This window comes from Mustelus asterias, chromosome 23 (genome assembly GCF_964213995.1).
Source record: "Mustelus asterias chromosome 23, sMusAst1.hap1.1, whole genome shotgun sequence".
Classification (NCBI taxonomy): domain Eukaryota; kingdom Metazoa; phylum Chordata; class Chondrichthyes; order Carcharhiniformes; family Triakidae; genus Mustelus; species Mustelus asterias.
The window spans coordinates 45,300,286-45,318,414 of record NC_135823.1 but is presented as its reverse complement, the minus strand read 5'-3'; the positions used below and the strand labels follow the sequence as shown (position 1 = coordinate 45,318,414).

The following is an 18,129-nucleotide window of genomic DNA, read 5'->3' as shown; positions in this document are numbered from 1 at the left end:
GATGGCCTACTCCTTCTCCTAGTTCTTATGTTCTTAGACAGCTTCAGCTTTGGCTGAATTTTTATTGTCAGGTTTCCACTTAAAGGGGGTGATTCTGGTTCTTGCATCGCGCTGCACTAATTTTTTTAACACAGCGGGCCGGGAGAATCTCTCAGTGGGCGATTAGTGGGATTCATGCATGCGTTACTGCCGTGATAGCGTCTCTCAGCGCCGGATGTCTGGCAGCGTCAGCTCCGCGCCAGAAATGAGTGGGGAGCCACGGAAATTATTTGAATGTCAATTTAAATATATTTCAAATACAATTAGCGGGCCCGGGACTGAAGTCTCCGGACCCTCTAGCCTCTCCCCACGCACCCACCCCCCCTCCCGCCAGGAGTATTTCACTCCAGTGGGGTTTACATCAGCTCCCCACTAATGGGGAACTAGCAGCCCGACCCCGCTGGAATGAAGGGGGAGCAATCAGGACTCCCCCGAGGGACAGGCAGTGGGGGGTGTCCCCTGGGCAGTGCACCTTGGAAGTGCCAGTCAGGACCCCCGGCACTGCCCAAGAGGTAAACTGCCAATGTCCAGGGGGCACCTTGGCACTGCTCATTGGGCATGGGGCAGTGCCAAAGGGGTGGGGCCTATGCAGGGCAAGGCCTGAGGGCAGGGCCTGATGGGGCAGGGCCTGGTGGAGTAATCGGTGGGGATGAGAGGTCCCGCTGCCACTCTGATGTCGGGGTCAGGTTGGGAAGGAGGGAGGCCAGCAATCAGGGCGGGCTGGGGGGAGTCAGCCTGCTGGGGGGGGGTCAGGACTGCGGGGGGGGGGGCGGGTAACTGTTGGGGCTGCCGGGGGAGGGCAGTTGGCACTGCGGGTGGTTGGGGTAACTGTTGGGGGGGAATCGGGTGGGCTGGATCAGGGCGGGCAGAGAGTGGGGGTTCAGGGCTGGGCCCAGGAATGGTCAGGGTGCCAGTGATAGGGCTGATTTTGGGAGGGGGGGTCGCACAGCCAGCATTGCAGGGATCGCGGGGTTGGCCAGCAATCGGGAGGCTGGCAGTGCAGGGCCACTGCACATGCACCAATCTTGGCGCTGGCAGATCAGTACACGCGCAGTGGCCTGCTCCGTGCTATGCTGCAGGCCTCTCCAGCGCAAATAGGCCCCACTCACTGAATTATAATGATATACATGCTCGTGGCCTTGACAGTGCACAGGGTGTGGGAGATTCTTCTTTGAACTCCCACTGAAAATAACAGCATGAATTACTCCAGTTTTCACATGAATTCAACAGTTAGAATTCTTTTGGGAGAATTCCGGCCAAAGCATTTGTAATGGAATGTGAAAATGCTGCATATTGTAATGGATGCTCAAATATCAACAACCCCAGAAATATACTGATCTAGGTGACCAATTTAAATATGTGTTTGGTTCTGGGACCTTAGGAAGGATATATTGGACTTGGAGGGAGTGCAGCCTGGAGTTACCTGAATGTGCCAAGCTTTAAATTACGAGGAGAGACTGCATAGACTCGATTTGTGTTCCCTGGACTTTACAATTGATAGGCTGGAGAGAGAGAAAAATTGGTTGGGAAGTCTGGAACTAGGTTAAAAATTTGAGGTGGATCTTTCGGGAGTGAAGTTTGGAAACATTTTGACTTGCAGAAAGTGATAGAAGTTTGGAACTCTTTTCCGTAAGCTGCGATTGATGCTCGGTCAATTGTTAATATGCAGTCTGAGCTTGATGGATTTTTGTTCACAAAAAGTATTCGGGATTTGGGGCAAAGGCAGGTGGATAGGGGATTAGATAATTCTTTCTAGCATTCTTTCTGGTTGTATCACAGCTTGGTATGGCTCCTGTTCTGCCCAAGACCGCAAGAAACTACAAAAGGTCGTGAATGTAGCCCAATCCATCACGCAAGCCAGCCTCGCACCCATAGACACTGTCTACACTTCCTGCTGCCTCGCCAAAGCAGCCAGCATAATTAAGGACACCACGCACCCTGGACATTTTCTCTTCCACCTTCTTCCATCGGGAAAAAGATACAAAAGTCTGAGGTCACGTCCCAACCGACACAAGAACAGCTCCTTCCCTGCTGCTGTCAGACTTTTGAATGGACCTACCTTGCATTAAGTTGAGTTTTCTCCACACCCTAGCTATGACTGTAACACTACATTCTGCACTCTCTCCTTTCCTTCCCTATGAACAGTACACTGTCTGTATAGCGCACAAGAAGCAATACTTTTCACTGTATGCTAATACATGTGACAATAATAAATCAAATCAAAATAATAAATCAAATCACAGATCAGCCATGGTCTCATTAAACAGCAGAGCAGACCAGAGAACCCAAATGACTTGTTCCTATGTTCCTATGACAATTAACTGAATGTAATATCTTCAAATGCAATTTCAGAATTGTAATTTTAAGAAATAACCAATGAGTTGATTTCAAATAGATGAAGAATACTCTAGCTAAGAGGAATTATATAACCTAATGCTTTCATCACCATTTGTCCTTCTCCTCTGCTGTTATGGAAAATGTTTGAAATGGTTTTACCTGTTTGATGTTATGATATACAGACGGAAATGCAACATCTGGTGCAGCTTGATAGGAAGTGTGACAACAGGATGCTAATTGATGCTTTATTCTGAATTGCTTTTCCAAAACATACAATGACATTTACAAATGATGTTATTTAGAAGTGGAAATACTGGAATGTCCTTGGAGCGCTTTCATTTCTTCGCAATCACAGGTCGCATGGTTTTCTAACAGGTGTTTGACAAGCGTCTGGCAAGTGCTCAGAACCAAAGACAACGGGGCAATTACTACACTTAACTTCAATGCTGGAGTTCAGCAAAGTTGATTCTAGCGTAATTATAAGATAATATTATCATACTTAGCATCAGTCTGCTAAGTATTAATACTTAATGTAGAAACGTTGCTCCGAATTAATTCAAAGACTAACATGATACAGTTCGGTCAAAATAATGATACTCAGCATTCAGGTTGAATGAACTTACAGAAGATGACGAGGAGGAATTTGCTTTCTTGCAGAGCTCTGTCAAAATTGCCTTTGTTCAGCACAAGGACGCTTTGATCTTCTTTAATCTTGGGCCGTTTGACTTCTTGTGTCTTGGTGTCATTTTTCTCCTTTTTATTCTTGACGGTGTGCTCAGCCCAGACTACAGATAAAAAAGCTGCTACCAAAATAAGCACAAAAACTGAGATTCGCATATTGTGGCTGGAAGCGAGTCAGAGCTGAGAATTCAATCACTCGTTATTTTCCACTGGCAAGGAAACTCTTTTCACAAAATCTCAAGATAGCGAGAGCAAACAACTCATGCACCTGTGCATCTGAATTTTTAAAAAATGGTTATGTAAACCATCTGCAGTCAAACTGTTTAAACAATGATGAAACAGTACAGCTTGACCTTGTAAGGTTAGTTCTGCTAGTAAACTGAATCTGGATTTGTTCACTACCTACGACATTTACAATACGTTCTCCAAAGTCAAAAGATGAAAATCTTATTATTTCTTACACTATTCGCTACTAGCGGTTTGGCACAAATACCGTTTATCTCAGGAATTCAAGGAATCCTTTTTCTATTGGGTGAACTTGTCAAGCTTCAAGTATTTGTTTCCTGCCCCGTTACCTGTGACCATATCAAATATGCAAAATTTACATTGCACTGTTAAACTACTAAAGTTTTCATGATTGAGGAAAGTTCTTCAGAAATAGGAAAATAATAAGCAAACTCTGAGAGTTCATGGTGGCATGTCATTTGAGAAGGGTTACCATTGATAGTACTTGCAGCACAGCCCACTTTGTCTGATGTCCCTTTTATTAATTGGCTTGACCTTGGACAGCATGGTTGCATTCAGGAAAACTGGCTCTGCATGTGGCTTAACCTGCCTTCCTTAAAGCAACTGCCAAAAGGTAAGTTTTAAAAACTACTTATTGAATGTGGAGACTGATGGAGTCGGACTACTTCTCCTGTCTCCACATCAAAACCAAAGTCCTTACTGGCCTCTTCTCGCCTTCCCTTCTCAATTGTTGCCTCTCTTTGCCAATCGCTGCCTGCACTACATCCCATTGTCCCCCTCCTTCCTGATTGTTTACCCCCTCTCCTCAAAGGCAAGTTCAAATGAAAGAGCTTTGAGGAGGGGAGGAGATGGAAGGACCGGAATTTAGAGAAAGTGTTTGGCTTTGATAGCTATACTCTGCCACTAATATTAAAAAAAGGTAAAAATAGCATACATTCTGAGTTTTGTTTTATTAAGAAGACTGAATGGTGTCAGTGTAATGAGAGAATCACCAGTCTCTATTGGGTCCCCTTAGGAAGGATCTCTACAGATTGTACAGGTTCCTACAATAAATGAATGAAAGGTGGTGAGTGCACTGTATGCGTTCACCATTTCCCCTTATAGTATGAGCGACAAAACACATACACATGAAGCTACAGTTGTGCTAACCCAGTAAAGGTGCTGATAACATTGTGAAACATGTATCATTGTATCTAATGTGTTGTGTCTCACAGCAATTTTCAGTCAGATGTCTATGATATTGTCAAGTTGGAGAATAAAGATAGGTAGCGGAGGAGGACTGGAAGTGGAAGAGGCGGATGGGCACCAGGAAGGGTTGGGATAGACTATGGGATAGACTATGGGATAGATCATGGGAAGCGAGTTGGGTAATGGGAAAGGAATGGAAAATGGATGAGGTGGATAGTTGGAAGGGATGGACAGTGAAATGGAGAATGAACAGTGGGAGGATGGAACGAGTAGTGGGAAGAGGGATGGCAGTGGAATGGGCAGTGGAAGCTGGAAAGACAGAGGAATGGGGTGGGAAGAGTGTGCGGGGAGGGGGGGGGGGGTAGGGGGAGGGCCTAATCAGGGGCTCTAGGGATGTGGCAATCTGCACAGAGGGAATTCATTTAAATACAAATGCCCAGAGTCCTACCGAAATCCAACCTCTACGCAGCTGCTGGCTGCCGGGATGGTCCAGGGAACTGCAAATTGACTTATTTTGGATTCCCATGACCATTCCAGTGTGGCTGCTGCATTACCTGTGAAGATTACCTGAGAATATTATGACAGTCCCCACCTGCCTTTAGTGATTATATTGCCAATGGTTTGATTCATAGAATCCTACAGTGCAGAAGAAGGCCATTTGGCTCATCGTGTCTGCATCGACCACAATTGCACCCAGGCCCCATCCCCATAAACCCATGCATTTACCCTAGCTAGTCCCTCTGACACTAAGAGACAATTTAGAATGGCCAATCCACCTAACCTGCACATCTTTGGACTTTGGGAGGAAACTGGAGCACCCGGATGAAACCCACGCTGACACGGGAAGAATGTGCAAACTCCACACAGACAGTGATCCAAGCTGGGAATCGAACCCGGGTCTCTGGTGCAGTGAGGCAGCAGTGCTAACCACTGTGCCACCGTGCCTTCCATTCATTGTCATAAAAATTGCAGTGACCAGCAGCATGCCTGGTTGAATTTGGGTATTACAATTTTCAAATTTTAACACCTCCCACACATCATTTTCTATTGATGGGGGTGAGGGGGTTTAAAATCCCAGCCCATGAGTTTACAGATGGATTAGTAATCATACCTGAGCCCTGAGAAATTTAGCTGACTCCTCACTCCTAAATGTATAACTCCTTAATATAAACTGAAAGATAAATAGGAAACATTGAGGATAACAGACAATTGGGCAATTCAACAGCAACATTGATGTCAAACAGTTAATGATAACCAGTGAGTGTTCCGGGTGTGCAGTAAAGCACCATCACATGGTTCAAATTACACCGATTTAGCTTTCATTTAAATATTAGCTTTTATTTGAAAGTAAATTGTGCATGTTCTTCATTAATAATAACCGAATAATGAAATCATTTCGCTTGAAACAATGCAAGAACTACAACTTTCATATTCACAAAATGGGCCCAGACAAGGGGACAAATTCTCCTGTTGCCATATGTTTGGGTTGACTGTGCATGGAGAATGGGGGAAAATCCAATGGGCTGGAGGGCCCAGAGTGAATCCATTTGAAATCCCATCCATGATTGAAACACATGGAGAGCCATTGCTTAGGTTCCTCCCATCCAAATTTCTTCTATTCACCAAGAACAGTGGGTGTAATATATTGAGGCACATGAAGACAAAAAAAAACAACCCGATGGTTTCAGAGAAGCAAATGTTTATTATGTAGAAAATAATTTGTTTCACGTTAATGGTAAAAAGACTCCTTTTCCCCAATTCTTCGTATGCATTACTATGTCCTGTACTGTCAACATCTGATTTATTAGAATAATAGAGTAAAACATGTTTCCCACTCCAAAATGTCAATGCTTTTGATGGGAGGTGGGTCACCTTCATGAAACATTATCAAAGCCACAGTACTGGTTTTGTGCTTAGTTCTGGACCAAACTGTGTAAGTGAATCTTTAAGGATAGAATCTACAATTCATCCTTTTTAGCTTCACTGGCAGCATCTTCACCTCTTGGATGCTGCTCCATTGTTTTGTTGGCCTTTCCATTGAGAATATCATCAATATCCTGCAATATTTAGAAGCAAATATTAATCATTAGAAGAGTTGAGCATGAGAAGAGGAAATAGCACTCGGTAAAATTGCTGTGGATCAAATACAGAATGCACTGACCAGTTCATCATTATCAGCAGTGGCACTTTCTTCAGCTAATTTGCCACCATTGTCCAAAAACTTTGTAAAGGTTTCCAGATCCCTTGCTCCTTCGTAGTCTATCATCTGTAAGATAAACAACATACAATGATCTTTATTACAAAATGATCAAATGTTGAAGAGGTGACTTGGTAGCATTTTGGGATTTGATATGGTATTTCTGAAAATATGAAATCATCTGAGTCGAAAGATGTATTAGTTCGCAATAAGATCTATAATAGGAGGCCAATCCTATCACCATCTGATACACATACCTCATTGCTAGCTTGTACAATCTACATTGCTTCTGTGTAGATTTATTTCCAGAATGGTGTCCATATTGCCATATGAACAAGAGTAGGCCATTTAGTCTCTTGAACCTACTCATTCAACAAGATCATGGCTGATTGTACTGTGGGCTCAATGCCACTATCTTACCCACCACCAATACTCGATGACTCCCTTGTTAGTCAGGAACCAATCTACCTCTGCCTTAAAAATATTCAATTGCCTGCTTCTACCACTCTCTGGGGAAGAGAGTTCCAAGAATCCTGCCCCTTTGAGAGGAAAAATATACTCCTCACTTTCATCTCAAATGGGAGACCCTTTATTTTTAAACTGTGTCCCCTAGTTCTGGTCTCTCCCACAAGAGATAGCATCTTGTCAGCATCCACCCTGTCATGTCCCCTCAGGATATTATGGGTGTGATCACACGACCTCATCCCCTCCGACCTTCAGCAAGGCGAGGTGGTAAGATTGGCCGGGAGGAGGAAACATCAGGTTCGCGCCCAGTTTTTTGCCTCCTACCATCGCACCAGCACTGTTTCACCGGTGAAATCGGCTTCAATATTAGTGGCACCATTTGAATGTCATTAACAATTCCGGACACTATCGTCCGGGCTCACTTATCTTAACCACCTCACCGGCCAAGCTTCTCCCTGACAAGAATCATGTATGATCCCCACCAATGGGAAGCGGAAGTGATGACCATGCTGGGGGGGTGATCGGAGGCCATTGATTTGTCTTCCTCATTACATGCTGTATCTGCATAACATTTTGTGATTCATGTACCAGGATTGCTCTGTACCTCAAAGGTCTGCAATCTTTCTCCACCACAAATGTATAATTATGACACTACAGATTTTAAGGACAATTTTGAGGTTACATTTCCGTTTTCAAACTTCTACAAAATGGAAGTATGGACAGACAACATGGCATCTCCGGGTTTTATTCAAACCTCGTCAGACCCATGTCTTTAGACCTGGCTACACAGACTCATTTAAAATGCAAAGATCACTCTGAGTATATCCACTGAATTCTAAAAGATATATTTTTTAAAACCTTTTACTTCTGAGGGAACAGGAGTGTGGTGAACCATCGTTGGTTCCCACTGGATAGTACGGAGCCAGGGTCTGGCCAGTACTACAAGTATGTACATATGTTGCTGTTGGGTTAGGGATGGGTTGTGCTACTTGTTGCTGTTGGGGTTAGGGTGGGGTTGTTACACCTTTGTATTGTAGTGTTGTGGTACATCCCAATCGGGCTCCGCCTCCTGGGAGAGGTATAAAGGTCCCTGCTCTGGCTGGGACCCCTCAGTCTGGGATCGTGTATATAATTGTTAGCTGCTTCGTTACAGCAAATAAAAGCCTTTATTTCCTGAGCATCAAGCCTCGTGTATGATAACGTGCATCAAGGAGGTGGGAAGGGACTTCAAAGGACCTCAACCTAGTTAACGTCTTTACCTGGTAGATCAAAGCTTTGTCAAAATTAACATAGTGGCCATTTTAAGTTTTCAAATTGTACAAGGTCTGTTTGAAAACAGCCATTTTGTATGTAGTGCCCAGGAAGAACTTAGAAAAAGCTTCAGGAAGATTCTTGGCCAAGGAAGGACAAAGAGGAAAATATTCAGAAATCAAATGCTATTCTGCTGAAACAGTGTAAGCAATCTGCAAGTGCCATAATTGCAGAATTAATGAGAACTTCACATTCCCAAAGTGTAAGTGGGTCCACCTGAAAGGCAAATCTCTGACTAATCGACTGTAGAAGCCATCACAGTCACTAAACAGAACCTCAAGCTTCAACTCCTTCACTTCAGAAAGAAGTTCAAGAATCGGGCTGGCAATTATATCTTAGAGACTGAATTGAAATCTCATCTTAAAGTATCTTTTTATATTTATCTGCTTTTAATATTTGTATCTCTATTTTAGTTACCTAAGAAATTTCAGCAGTAGTTTTTGTAACAAATCTCTATCCTGTTTAAGACTAAAGCTTGTTTGCTGGGTTATTTTTAAACTGAGCCGCACATGAATTAAAAGGGGGTTACATACACATACAAATTCTTAGCTCACTGACCACTTTAAGGATACAGTTTTTACATGATTGTGATAGCCTCTGTTTAAATAATATGCTGCCTTTCTATTCTTCCTGCCAAAGTGCACAAGTTCACATTTTCCCACATTATGCTGCATCTACTAAATTTTTGTCCATTCACATAACCTATCCATGTCCCTTTGTATACCCTTTTGGTCCTCTTTGCAACTTACTTTCCTACCTATCTATGAATCATCAGCAAATTTATCAACTATATATTTGATTCCTTCATGCAAATCATTGATATAGATTGTAAATAGTTGAGGCCCCAGCACTGATCCCTGTGGCATGCCACTCGTTATACCTTGCCAGTCCAAAAGTGACACCCATTTATATCTGCACTGTGTTTCCATTTAGCTATCCAATCCTTTATCCATGCTAATATGTTATCTCTTTTACCATGAGCTCTTATTTTGTGTAGCAACCTTTGATGTGGCACCTTGTCAAATGCCTTCTGGAAATCTAAGTACATAACACACAAACCTTCCCTTTATCTATGTTGCGAGTTACATCCAATAAATTAGTCAAACATGATTTCACAAAACCATGATGACTCTGCCTGATTGCAACTATAACCCAGGACAGAACTCCATCACAGGTTACAGAATAATTCTAATGGGAGGCCGAGTCCATCTTGAAGGCCATTAGCATGGGGCCAGTAGACTTCAGGCAGAAATCCAATGAGTTGGGGCAACTGACCCACTCCAGACCACTGAGCCAGTCAGCCTCCAGGTTTGAAAAGGGTATCTTCTGGAATGAGCGATGGGCACCTATTCTCATGTGTGTGAGGGACTTAAGCAGGAGGACTCCTTCTTCTCCTGGCCCCACAAAAACATTAAAACATACCTGGTGCAATCTTTAAAATCAGCTGATACTGGGCAGAGTATTCACAATGCATACTCCTCCCAGAATGTCTGAAAATAGAAATCAGGGTCATAATTATGGCATTGGCAGCTGATTTGAATAAGGGCCTGCCTCCTGACTCAGGTAGGCATTTCAGTTGGTCAGCGATCAGGCCGAGGGTAGATCCCCATTGGCAGGAAAAGGTCGGTAAGTCATTCTCACCATTTTTGGGGGTGCAACTACTCCCTTCCCCCTGTGTTAAGTCAGTGCAAATTAACAGTTGATTGCTCACATCGCCGACTATTGGAAATAGGTAGCTACTGCAGCAATAATTATACCCACTGGGCTCTATTTATAAAGGGGCAGAGTTTCCGCTTGTTTCTGTTTGTGCAATCCAGGTGGAACTATCTGAACTAGTGCAAAAGAATGGAGAATTTTAAATGTAAATGAGATAACACCCAAAACAAATTACGTTTGTGTTTTCCTTGATTTTTTCCCCTGGCTCATGATTCAATTTTCCCTGTTTTGGCTCCGTCCACAAAGCAGCCCTTGCTCTCCGCCCCAGCCGAAATTGTATAATTTCATCAATTGACACTAGTTTGGGATTTGTGCTCCTCACATTGTGCTCATCGTTTTAGGTGCTCAGGCACTAGTAAGCGCTTTTTGAATGCTTATTCATTTCAAAAACACTTCATTTACTAAACGTTTGATTAGTGTTTGCAAATGAAACTATTAAATGGTTCAGTATGGCTTTTGAAGGCCCAGAGACCCTTATGAAAAATGCTCATTTTTGGTGATAATCCCATTTTTAGTTGTCTCTATAAAGGTGACCATGATGTGGAGATGCCGGCGTTGGACGGGTGAGGCACAGTAAGAAGTCTCACAACACCAGGTTAAAGTCCAACGAGCTCCTCTATAAAGGTGCATCAGGTCATCACTCTTAAACACATAAAGGAATGTTTTTGAATGGGGAAAAGGAGAAAGATTGATGCTCTATGAGTTTGGTTACACTGCCTCTGGGAAATTTTTCAAATTCATGAATATGGAAATTAATTATTGCAGAAACGTGAAGCCTAAGCTGACCGTCGCAACTTGGATGCGATTTCCTGTTTGCGCCCAAAGCAGAATCTCTGCTCCAAAAGCTTCAATACTGTAATTTCTGTTATTGGCAGTGATTTTCATGGGTCCATATTACTGTCTCATCCAGCAGCAATGAGTTAGAGTATAAAGTGAAAATTACTTGAGAACCGATGAAACCTATTGGCTCCCCCTTAGGGAGAAGTGGGGACGGGGGGAGGAGATCAGGATATTGAATTTGATGATCAGCCATGAACATCATGAATAGTGGAGCAGGCTCAAAGGGCTGAATGGCCTACTCCTGCTTCTAGTTTCTATGTAAGAGTCTTTCACGCATTGTTTTAAGCAACGCAAGTCAATTTTCCTTTGCCGCAGTAATCTTTTTAAATAAATTACTATGAAAGTAGTTGGCATATATAAGGAATAACTTCCATCCCCTCAGCGTTGGGCCTTGAAGATTAAAGTATTTGCTGGGAGAGATTGTTCAACCATTTAAGTGAATGTTTGGAGAATGAGGCAAATTGGCTGAGTTGCCATTATGGAATTTGCATAGGCATTGAACCAATCAAAAGCGCAGTCAAAAAGTCACCCAACTAGTTTTTAGGGTGGGGGTCGCTAAACAGACCTTTTTTCCTGAGGCAGCAGGGAAGTATTTGATAGTTGGAAATCCTTGGATTGTAACAGATTCAACTTCATTGATGGTGGCATCCATTTTAGCAATTAAAACATTTTCATGATCCTTGTACTTCTCGCCCAGTTGGTCCCAAATAGGAGCCAGTTGTTTACAGTGACTACACCAGGGAGCATCTGTAAGACAAAACCAAAGCATCAATTGCCGGCAGCTTTGATCCCTTCAATTTCCTGTGCTAATCATGTTGATGATGACAAAAGAATAAGATCTAATCTATAGGCACGAGATGTTTGTGTGACAAAGCGTGTTAGTAAGTAACTATCAGTAAGAAGCAACTGCAAGTAGCCATTCTTCTGTAATGGTAACTAAATTCCCATCAGTAACCAGGGGCTGGATTATACACTGAGGGTTGGGCTCCACGCACACTTTCATAAAGTTCAGGGACAAGTACCCACGCCCCTCCCCCTCACTGGTCAGCAGCCCAAAGCACTGGGATGAGGCATTTAATTGGACATTAATTGTCCACTTAACTGCCTCAGTTGTGGGCTGATAGTGTCAGCACTAAGAAATAAGAGCCACAGGGGTTGCTGGGTATCAAGGAAGGCTGCTTAAAAGGCCACCTCGGTGCTCTGGGACTATGTCCCAGTTGTAAACACAAGCAATAAAAACAAAAAAATGCCCTCAAGTTCTCACCCCCACTCACAATGCCCCAACCATGCCAACTCATGCCCACCACCAACCACCTCATAACCTTTATACCACCTCATGCTCCTACCCACTCAATGGCCCTTTATAATTCCTGTGCTAGCTTAGTGCCAACTCATGTCAACCCAATGCCTCCCCACCCACCACCCTTTGCCCTTACACCCTTCCTGCCAACTCTCCCCGTATCCACACTCTCACTCAGCCTATCCACTTTTTACACACGTTCATGTCTAATCCTAACAATCCCAAAGGCAGTCTTAACTTTCCCAAAGACCATTTTACCTCTCCCAAAGGGGTACCTTATTGCTCCTAAAGATTACCTGGAACTCTGCAAAGGGGTAATTGCATTTCCAAATAACCCTGGCTGTTTTAGTCATTTTCATTAATTCTGCTTTGGACAGCCCAGGATTGAAGGGATTTGTACTTTTACCTGTGCAGTTGCCTCCTTGAACCAAGGATGCAAACTACAACTCTCCCCATCCCCCCAGTGACGAAAATGGTGGATGCCGGGTTCGGGGACAGGAAGCCTTGGAATTGGGGCTCCGACACCATTTTGGCTAAGACACGGGGCCCTGCCCGCTTTGCAAACATTCAGGATTCTGTCTGCAAGTTTAGATATATCGGTACCAGCAGGTGGCCACAGAACACCTCTGGCGCAGACAGGCCTAATAATCGAGTCTCCAATTTGTCTTCCAAAAAGCTGAGGTAGTGGATTCCCATTTGGGGAACCAATTGAAAACAGCATGACACTGATAGAGAAAGCAAAATTCACTGAACGATTAGCATGAAAGGTCAGGAAGCATCTAGTACCAGCAGAAAACAAACACAACAAAAATGATAATAGCCCAGAAAGGGACTTTATTTCCTGTGGCCTATAAGAGAGCTTTTGGATGATTTCCCAGCCCTGGTAACCCTGGGTCGCCTGATAGGATGAAGATTATTTATACTGAGAACACTCATATTCACACATTCTGTGTAGACCATCATCACCCTTATTTAATTAGCTAAATGTGGTATCCAGCTATTTCGAAAAGGAGCTTCCTGTTCCTGTCTCCTGGGTGGCAGATGAGTGCAGGCTCAGCTTTGCACCTCCTCTTTTTGTCTATCATATGCTGAGATGGACAGAGTTTTGGTCTCTCAGAGAATCAAAGGATATGGGGAACAGGCAGGTAAGTGGAGTTGAAACCCAAGATCAGCCATGATTGTACTGATCGGATGGAGCGGGATTTATGTGCCGCATGGTCTTCTCCCGCTCCTATTTTTTATATGTGCATCCTATGAATTGGTTCACACACCAGGCAAAATGGCACAAAAATTAACCTAATCAAATACACCTGAATCCTTCGGCGGGATTTTAGGCCTCGCTCGTTCCGAAACCGTAAAATCCCGCCCGAGGTCACCAGACCTTTCCATTGTCCTGTGGCAGGTGGGGTGGTAAAATTCCAGCCCTTTAATTTCCTAACCAGCAGCAAAGGTGCAGTATGATTCTTGATAGCTTATTGGCTAGAAGTTACTGTCTAAACAGACCCTTATATGAAAGATGCTGGAGCAAAGCTTTCATTACACAATTATGTTATTTTGATTGTCCCTACAAGTTGTTTTGTAGACGAGCTTTTGTTCCTTTGCCAGTCTAATTGAGAGAGGTTGTAAGATTCGAAGAAGCTTTAGTAAGTCACTGCTATGCATAATGAAGATAGTACACACTGCAGTCATGGTGCGTTGATGATGGAGAGAGTGAATGTTTAAAGTTGCAGATTATTCTGAAGTAATCTTTTTGTATAACCGCATGCTGACTTTTTCTCAAATGCGTGATGAAAAAGGTTGAGAAATCAAGAGCTGGGAGAAGTTCCTTGTCTTGAGGAGCAAGTGAAATTCCAGCTGCAGTTTATCCTTTGAGGAAAAGTTCCGGATTCACAGCAGTGTTAAAAATAGGGATATCTGTGTAAGGTAACATTTAGCAAGCTTTCATCCCATGTTTTTAGTACTGCTTGTTTAGACTAGCTTTGGTACTCAGATTTACAGAGCAAGTAACAATCAAAATACTAAATTGGAAAAAATAGACATTTGAAAAATGTACTTTTTCACAGGATGTGGCCAGCACTGTTGAAGGAGCTTGGGGAGTTGTTGCTGGGCATCTTATAGAAGGTGCCCACTGCTGCCACTGTGCGTTGGTGGTGGAGGGAGTAAATGACTAAGATGGTAGACTAATAAAAGCACATATTCTTCTTGTGGAGTGGCAAGTGGTTCAGACCATGAACAAATCTGGGTAAATGCAAGGTAAGGCTCCTTATATATGAAAACTTAAACTCTGCTTTTTGAACAGAATTTCTAATCCAAAATATATCCGCAAATCCAACACTTACAGAACTCAACGAATACGTTTTTAGTCTCATCAAAAGCAACTTTTTCAAAGTTCTTTCCAACCAGAACCTTAACTGGATTCTTGTCCCAGTCCTCAGGAATGTCTTCACTCTTTAGGTAAGGCTAAAATTATTAAATAAGTCTTTAGTAAAACAGATGACGAGTAAATATATTTTTAAAAAACTGATTAGAACTGATACTAGTAAATGAATAATTCATTCAGTACTGGAGCTGGATTTAATTTAATCAATTTAGCACTTGAGGTTATAGTTTAATAGTTTACTGCTGAAATTTTGACTGAGATTAATAATTATGACCTAATTTCCTTTTGTTTTGCTTCTTTAGCAACTTTTGTTAATTGCAATCTGGAAATTGGTTCTTGTTAAATTATATTTATTGCTTAAATAATTACCATGTGTGAAATGATCTCAGCATCTTTGATATCCTGGCTGCAATTACTTGTACTGTTTTGCTAATGCTTAATTAAAGAGGGCTTCAGGATATGATGCTGGAACTGAACAAAGAAAGACTTTAGTCTATTTACAATGTTTAGCAAAGTGGCAAAATCTGAAATGTGTGGTTAATTAGGGCGGCACGGTGGCACAGTGGTTAACACTGCTGCCTCACACCACCAGGGACCCGGGTTCGATTCCTGGCTTGGGTCACTGTCTGTGTGGCGTTTGCAAGTTCTCCCCATGGCTGTGTGGGTTTCCTCCGAGTGCTCCAGTTTCCTCCCACACTCCAGAGATGTGTTGGGTGGGTTGGCCATGCTAAATTGCCCCGAGTGTCAGAGGGATGAGCAGAGTGAGTGTGTGAGGTTACGGGGATAGGGCCCGGGGCGGATTGTTGTCAGTGCAGGTGCGATGGGCTGATGGGCCTCCTTCTGCACTGTAGGGATTCTATGATTCTCGCTGTTCCATTTCAGCTTCTCAATCCATAGCTCACCCAAAATGTGAACAACATCTTCAAGTTATGTTTATCAAAGGTGGGAATGATACGAAAATATTTTACAGTATTTTGAATAAAAAAAACCTCTCTCAGTTTCTAACAAAAGTGAAATATTTACCTCAAGTTTTACATCGAGACTGTCCTGACAGAAACGTTTCACATTCTCCGTGGTGATGACATCAAATGGAAACTTGTATTTCTTAACACTGCTGATGTTAATTAGACGGATTGTTGGTACATCCTTCTTTGTCACAGAGAAATAGCCCAGTACGTGTTCAATATCACTGTTCATTTCAATGAAAACAAAAAGGATCTGGGAAAAAAAAATGGAGACAGCTGGGACTGAGGTCAGTCTTTAAAGGGCTGGTTGGCAGCAGAAATGTTTATCTGAAACATGCCATGAGAATAGGACGGCCATTCTTACTTTCACTGTTACTACATTCATTGGGTGGGATTTTCCAGCACCCCTGCGGCAGAGGCAGCTCACCCATTAGCCACCAGCAGGATCCTCCGGTCCCACCAATGTCCACGGCGTTTTGTATGGTTTGCCCGTCGCACCACCGGGAACCCAACACAGGGCTCAGCTTCGGCATTGCCAGAAGATCCCGCCGGTGGGAAAATCCAGAAAAATCCCGCCCATTGTCCTTTTCTGGTTCAGCAAAGTAAAAGAAAATGTTGGTAGCTTGAATAAACCTTGGTGTAAAGTCCTTGGGTGGGATTCTCCGGCCGTGCTCGCCCCAAAATCGGAGAATCCTACCTGAGGTCAACAGACCTTTGCGTGGTCCACCCCACCGCCTGCTAGGATTCCCGTGGAGGGCGGGATGGGATGGGACGGGAGAATTCCCTCCTCCCTCATGGCTGTGATTCTAAATGTTAAGAACTCTAATTCAGTTCACAAGATCACAAGGCAAGCATGATGAAGACCTCTGTCCATCATGGCATATTCAGAAAGACCCTTCATCCCCATGCAATATTCAGACCCCCACGCCCTGTGGCACACGGATTTTTCTTAAATAATTCCAATTTGTTTTCCATTGTGGTGGGGAAGTTGTTGGAGAAGATTCTTAGAGATAGGATGTATGCGCATTTAGAAAGGAATAAACTTACTAACGATAGTCAGCATGGTTTTGTGAGAGGGAGGTCATGCCTCACTAACCTGGTGGTGTTTTTTGAAGAAGTGACCAAAATGGTTGACGAAGGAAGGGCCGTGGATGTTGTCTATATGGACTTTAGTAAAGCGTTTGACAAAGTCCCTCATGGTAGGCTAGTGAAAAAGGTTGGATCCCATGGGATAAAGGGGGAGGTGGCTAGATGGGTGGAGAACTGGCTTGGTCATAGAAGACAGAGGGTGGTAGTGGAAGGGTCTTTTTCCGGCTGGAGGCCTGTGACTAGTGGTGTTCCGCAGGGCTCTGTATTGGGACCTCTGCTGTTTGTGATTTATATAAATGATCTGGAAGAAGGAGTAACTGGGGTGATCAGTAAGTTTGCGGACGACACAAAACTGGCAGGACTTGCAGATAGTGAGGAACATTGTCAGAGGCTACAGAAAGATATAGATAGGCTGGAAATTTGGGCAAGGAAATGGCAGATGGAGTTCAATCCTGATAAATGCGAAGTGATGCATTTTGGTGGGAATAATGTAGGGAGGAGCTACACGATGAATGGAAGCACCATAAAGGGTGTAGAGACGCAGAGGGACATGGGTGTGCAAGTCCACAGATCTTTGAAGGTGACGTCACAGGTGGAGAAGGTGGTGAAGAAGGCATATGGCATGCTTGCCTTTATAGGACGGGGCATAGAGTATAAGAGTTGGGGTCTGATGTTGCAGATGTATAGAACGTTGGTTCGGCCGCATTTGGAATACTGCGTCCAGTTCTGGTCGCCACACTACCAGAAGGACGTGGAGGCTTTGGAGAGAGTACTGAGGAGGTTTACCAGGATGTTGCCTGGTATGGAGGGGCTTGGTTATGAGGAGAGATTGGGGAAACTGGGGTTGTTCTCCTTGGAAAGACGGAGGATGAGGGGAGACTTAATAGAGGTGTATAAAATTATGAAAGGCATAGATAGGGTGAACGGTGGGAAGCTTTTCCCCGGGTCGGTGGTGACGTTCACGAGGGGTCATAGGTTCAAGGTGAAGGGAGGGAGGTTTAACACAGATATCAGAAGGACATATTTCACACAGAGGGTCGTGGGGGCCTGGAATGTGTTGCCGGGCAAGGTGGTGGAGGCGGACACACTGGGAACGTTTAAGACTTATCTAGACAGCTATATGAACGGAGTGGGAATGGAGGGATACAAAAGAATGGTCTAGTTTGGACCAGGGAGCGGCGCGGGCTAATTGTTCCTTGTTTCTCGTTTCAAGGCTTCATTCTATGATCATCTTGCTGGTGCCAGTACAGAGCGAGACTGCGGATAGTTGGGAACCTGTCTCGGGGGCAGGGAATTCATATGGTGTTCGTGGAAGTGGAAATGAATAGGGTTGGGAAGCATTTTCCGATCAGGGCCAGTGTGATCTCCTGGACTC

The 18,129-nt window shown here is 43.7% G+C and overlaps 2 protein-coding genes across 2 annotated transcripts in view; both read right to left on the bottom strand.

Moving 5' to 3' along the window:
* Window positions 1-4,073, bottom strand: part of LOC144510432 (protein disulfide-isomerase-like) — a 48,950-nt gene extending 44,877 nt beyond the window's left edge. Inside the window, exons 1-2 of the mRNA XM_078239880.1 lie at window positions 3,935-4,073; window positions 3,000-3,161 (exon numbers count right to left, since the gene is read on the bottom strand). Coding sequence (XP_078096006.1) covers window positions 3,000-3,161; window positions 3,935-4,073 — 301 coding nt within the window. The remainder of the gene's footprint in view (window positions 1-2,999; window positions 3,162-3,934) is intronic.
* Window positions 4,074-6,449: 2,376 nt separating this feature from the next.
* LOC144510431 (protein disulfide-isomerase-like) overlaps window positions 6,450-18,129 on the bottom strand; it is a 32,820-nt gene continuing 21,140 nt past the window's right edge. Inside the window, exons 7-11 of the mRNA XM_078239878.1 lie at window positions 15,724-15,918; window positions 14,660-14,780; window positions 11,586-11,767; window positions 6,653-6,757; window positions 6,450-6,548 (exon numbers count right to left, since the gene is read on the bottom strand). Coding sequence (XP_078096004.1) covers window positions 6,450-6,548; window positions 6,653-6,757; window positions 11,586-11,767; window positions 14,660-14,780; window positions 15,724-15,918 — 702 coding nt within the window. The remainder of the gene's footprint in view (window positions 6,549-6,652; window positions 6,758-11,585; window positions 11,768-14,659; window positions 14,781-15,723; window positions 15,919-18,129) is intronic.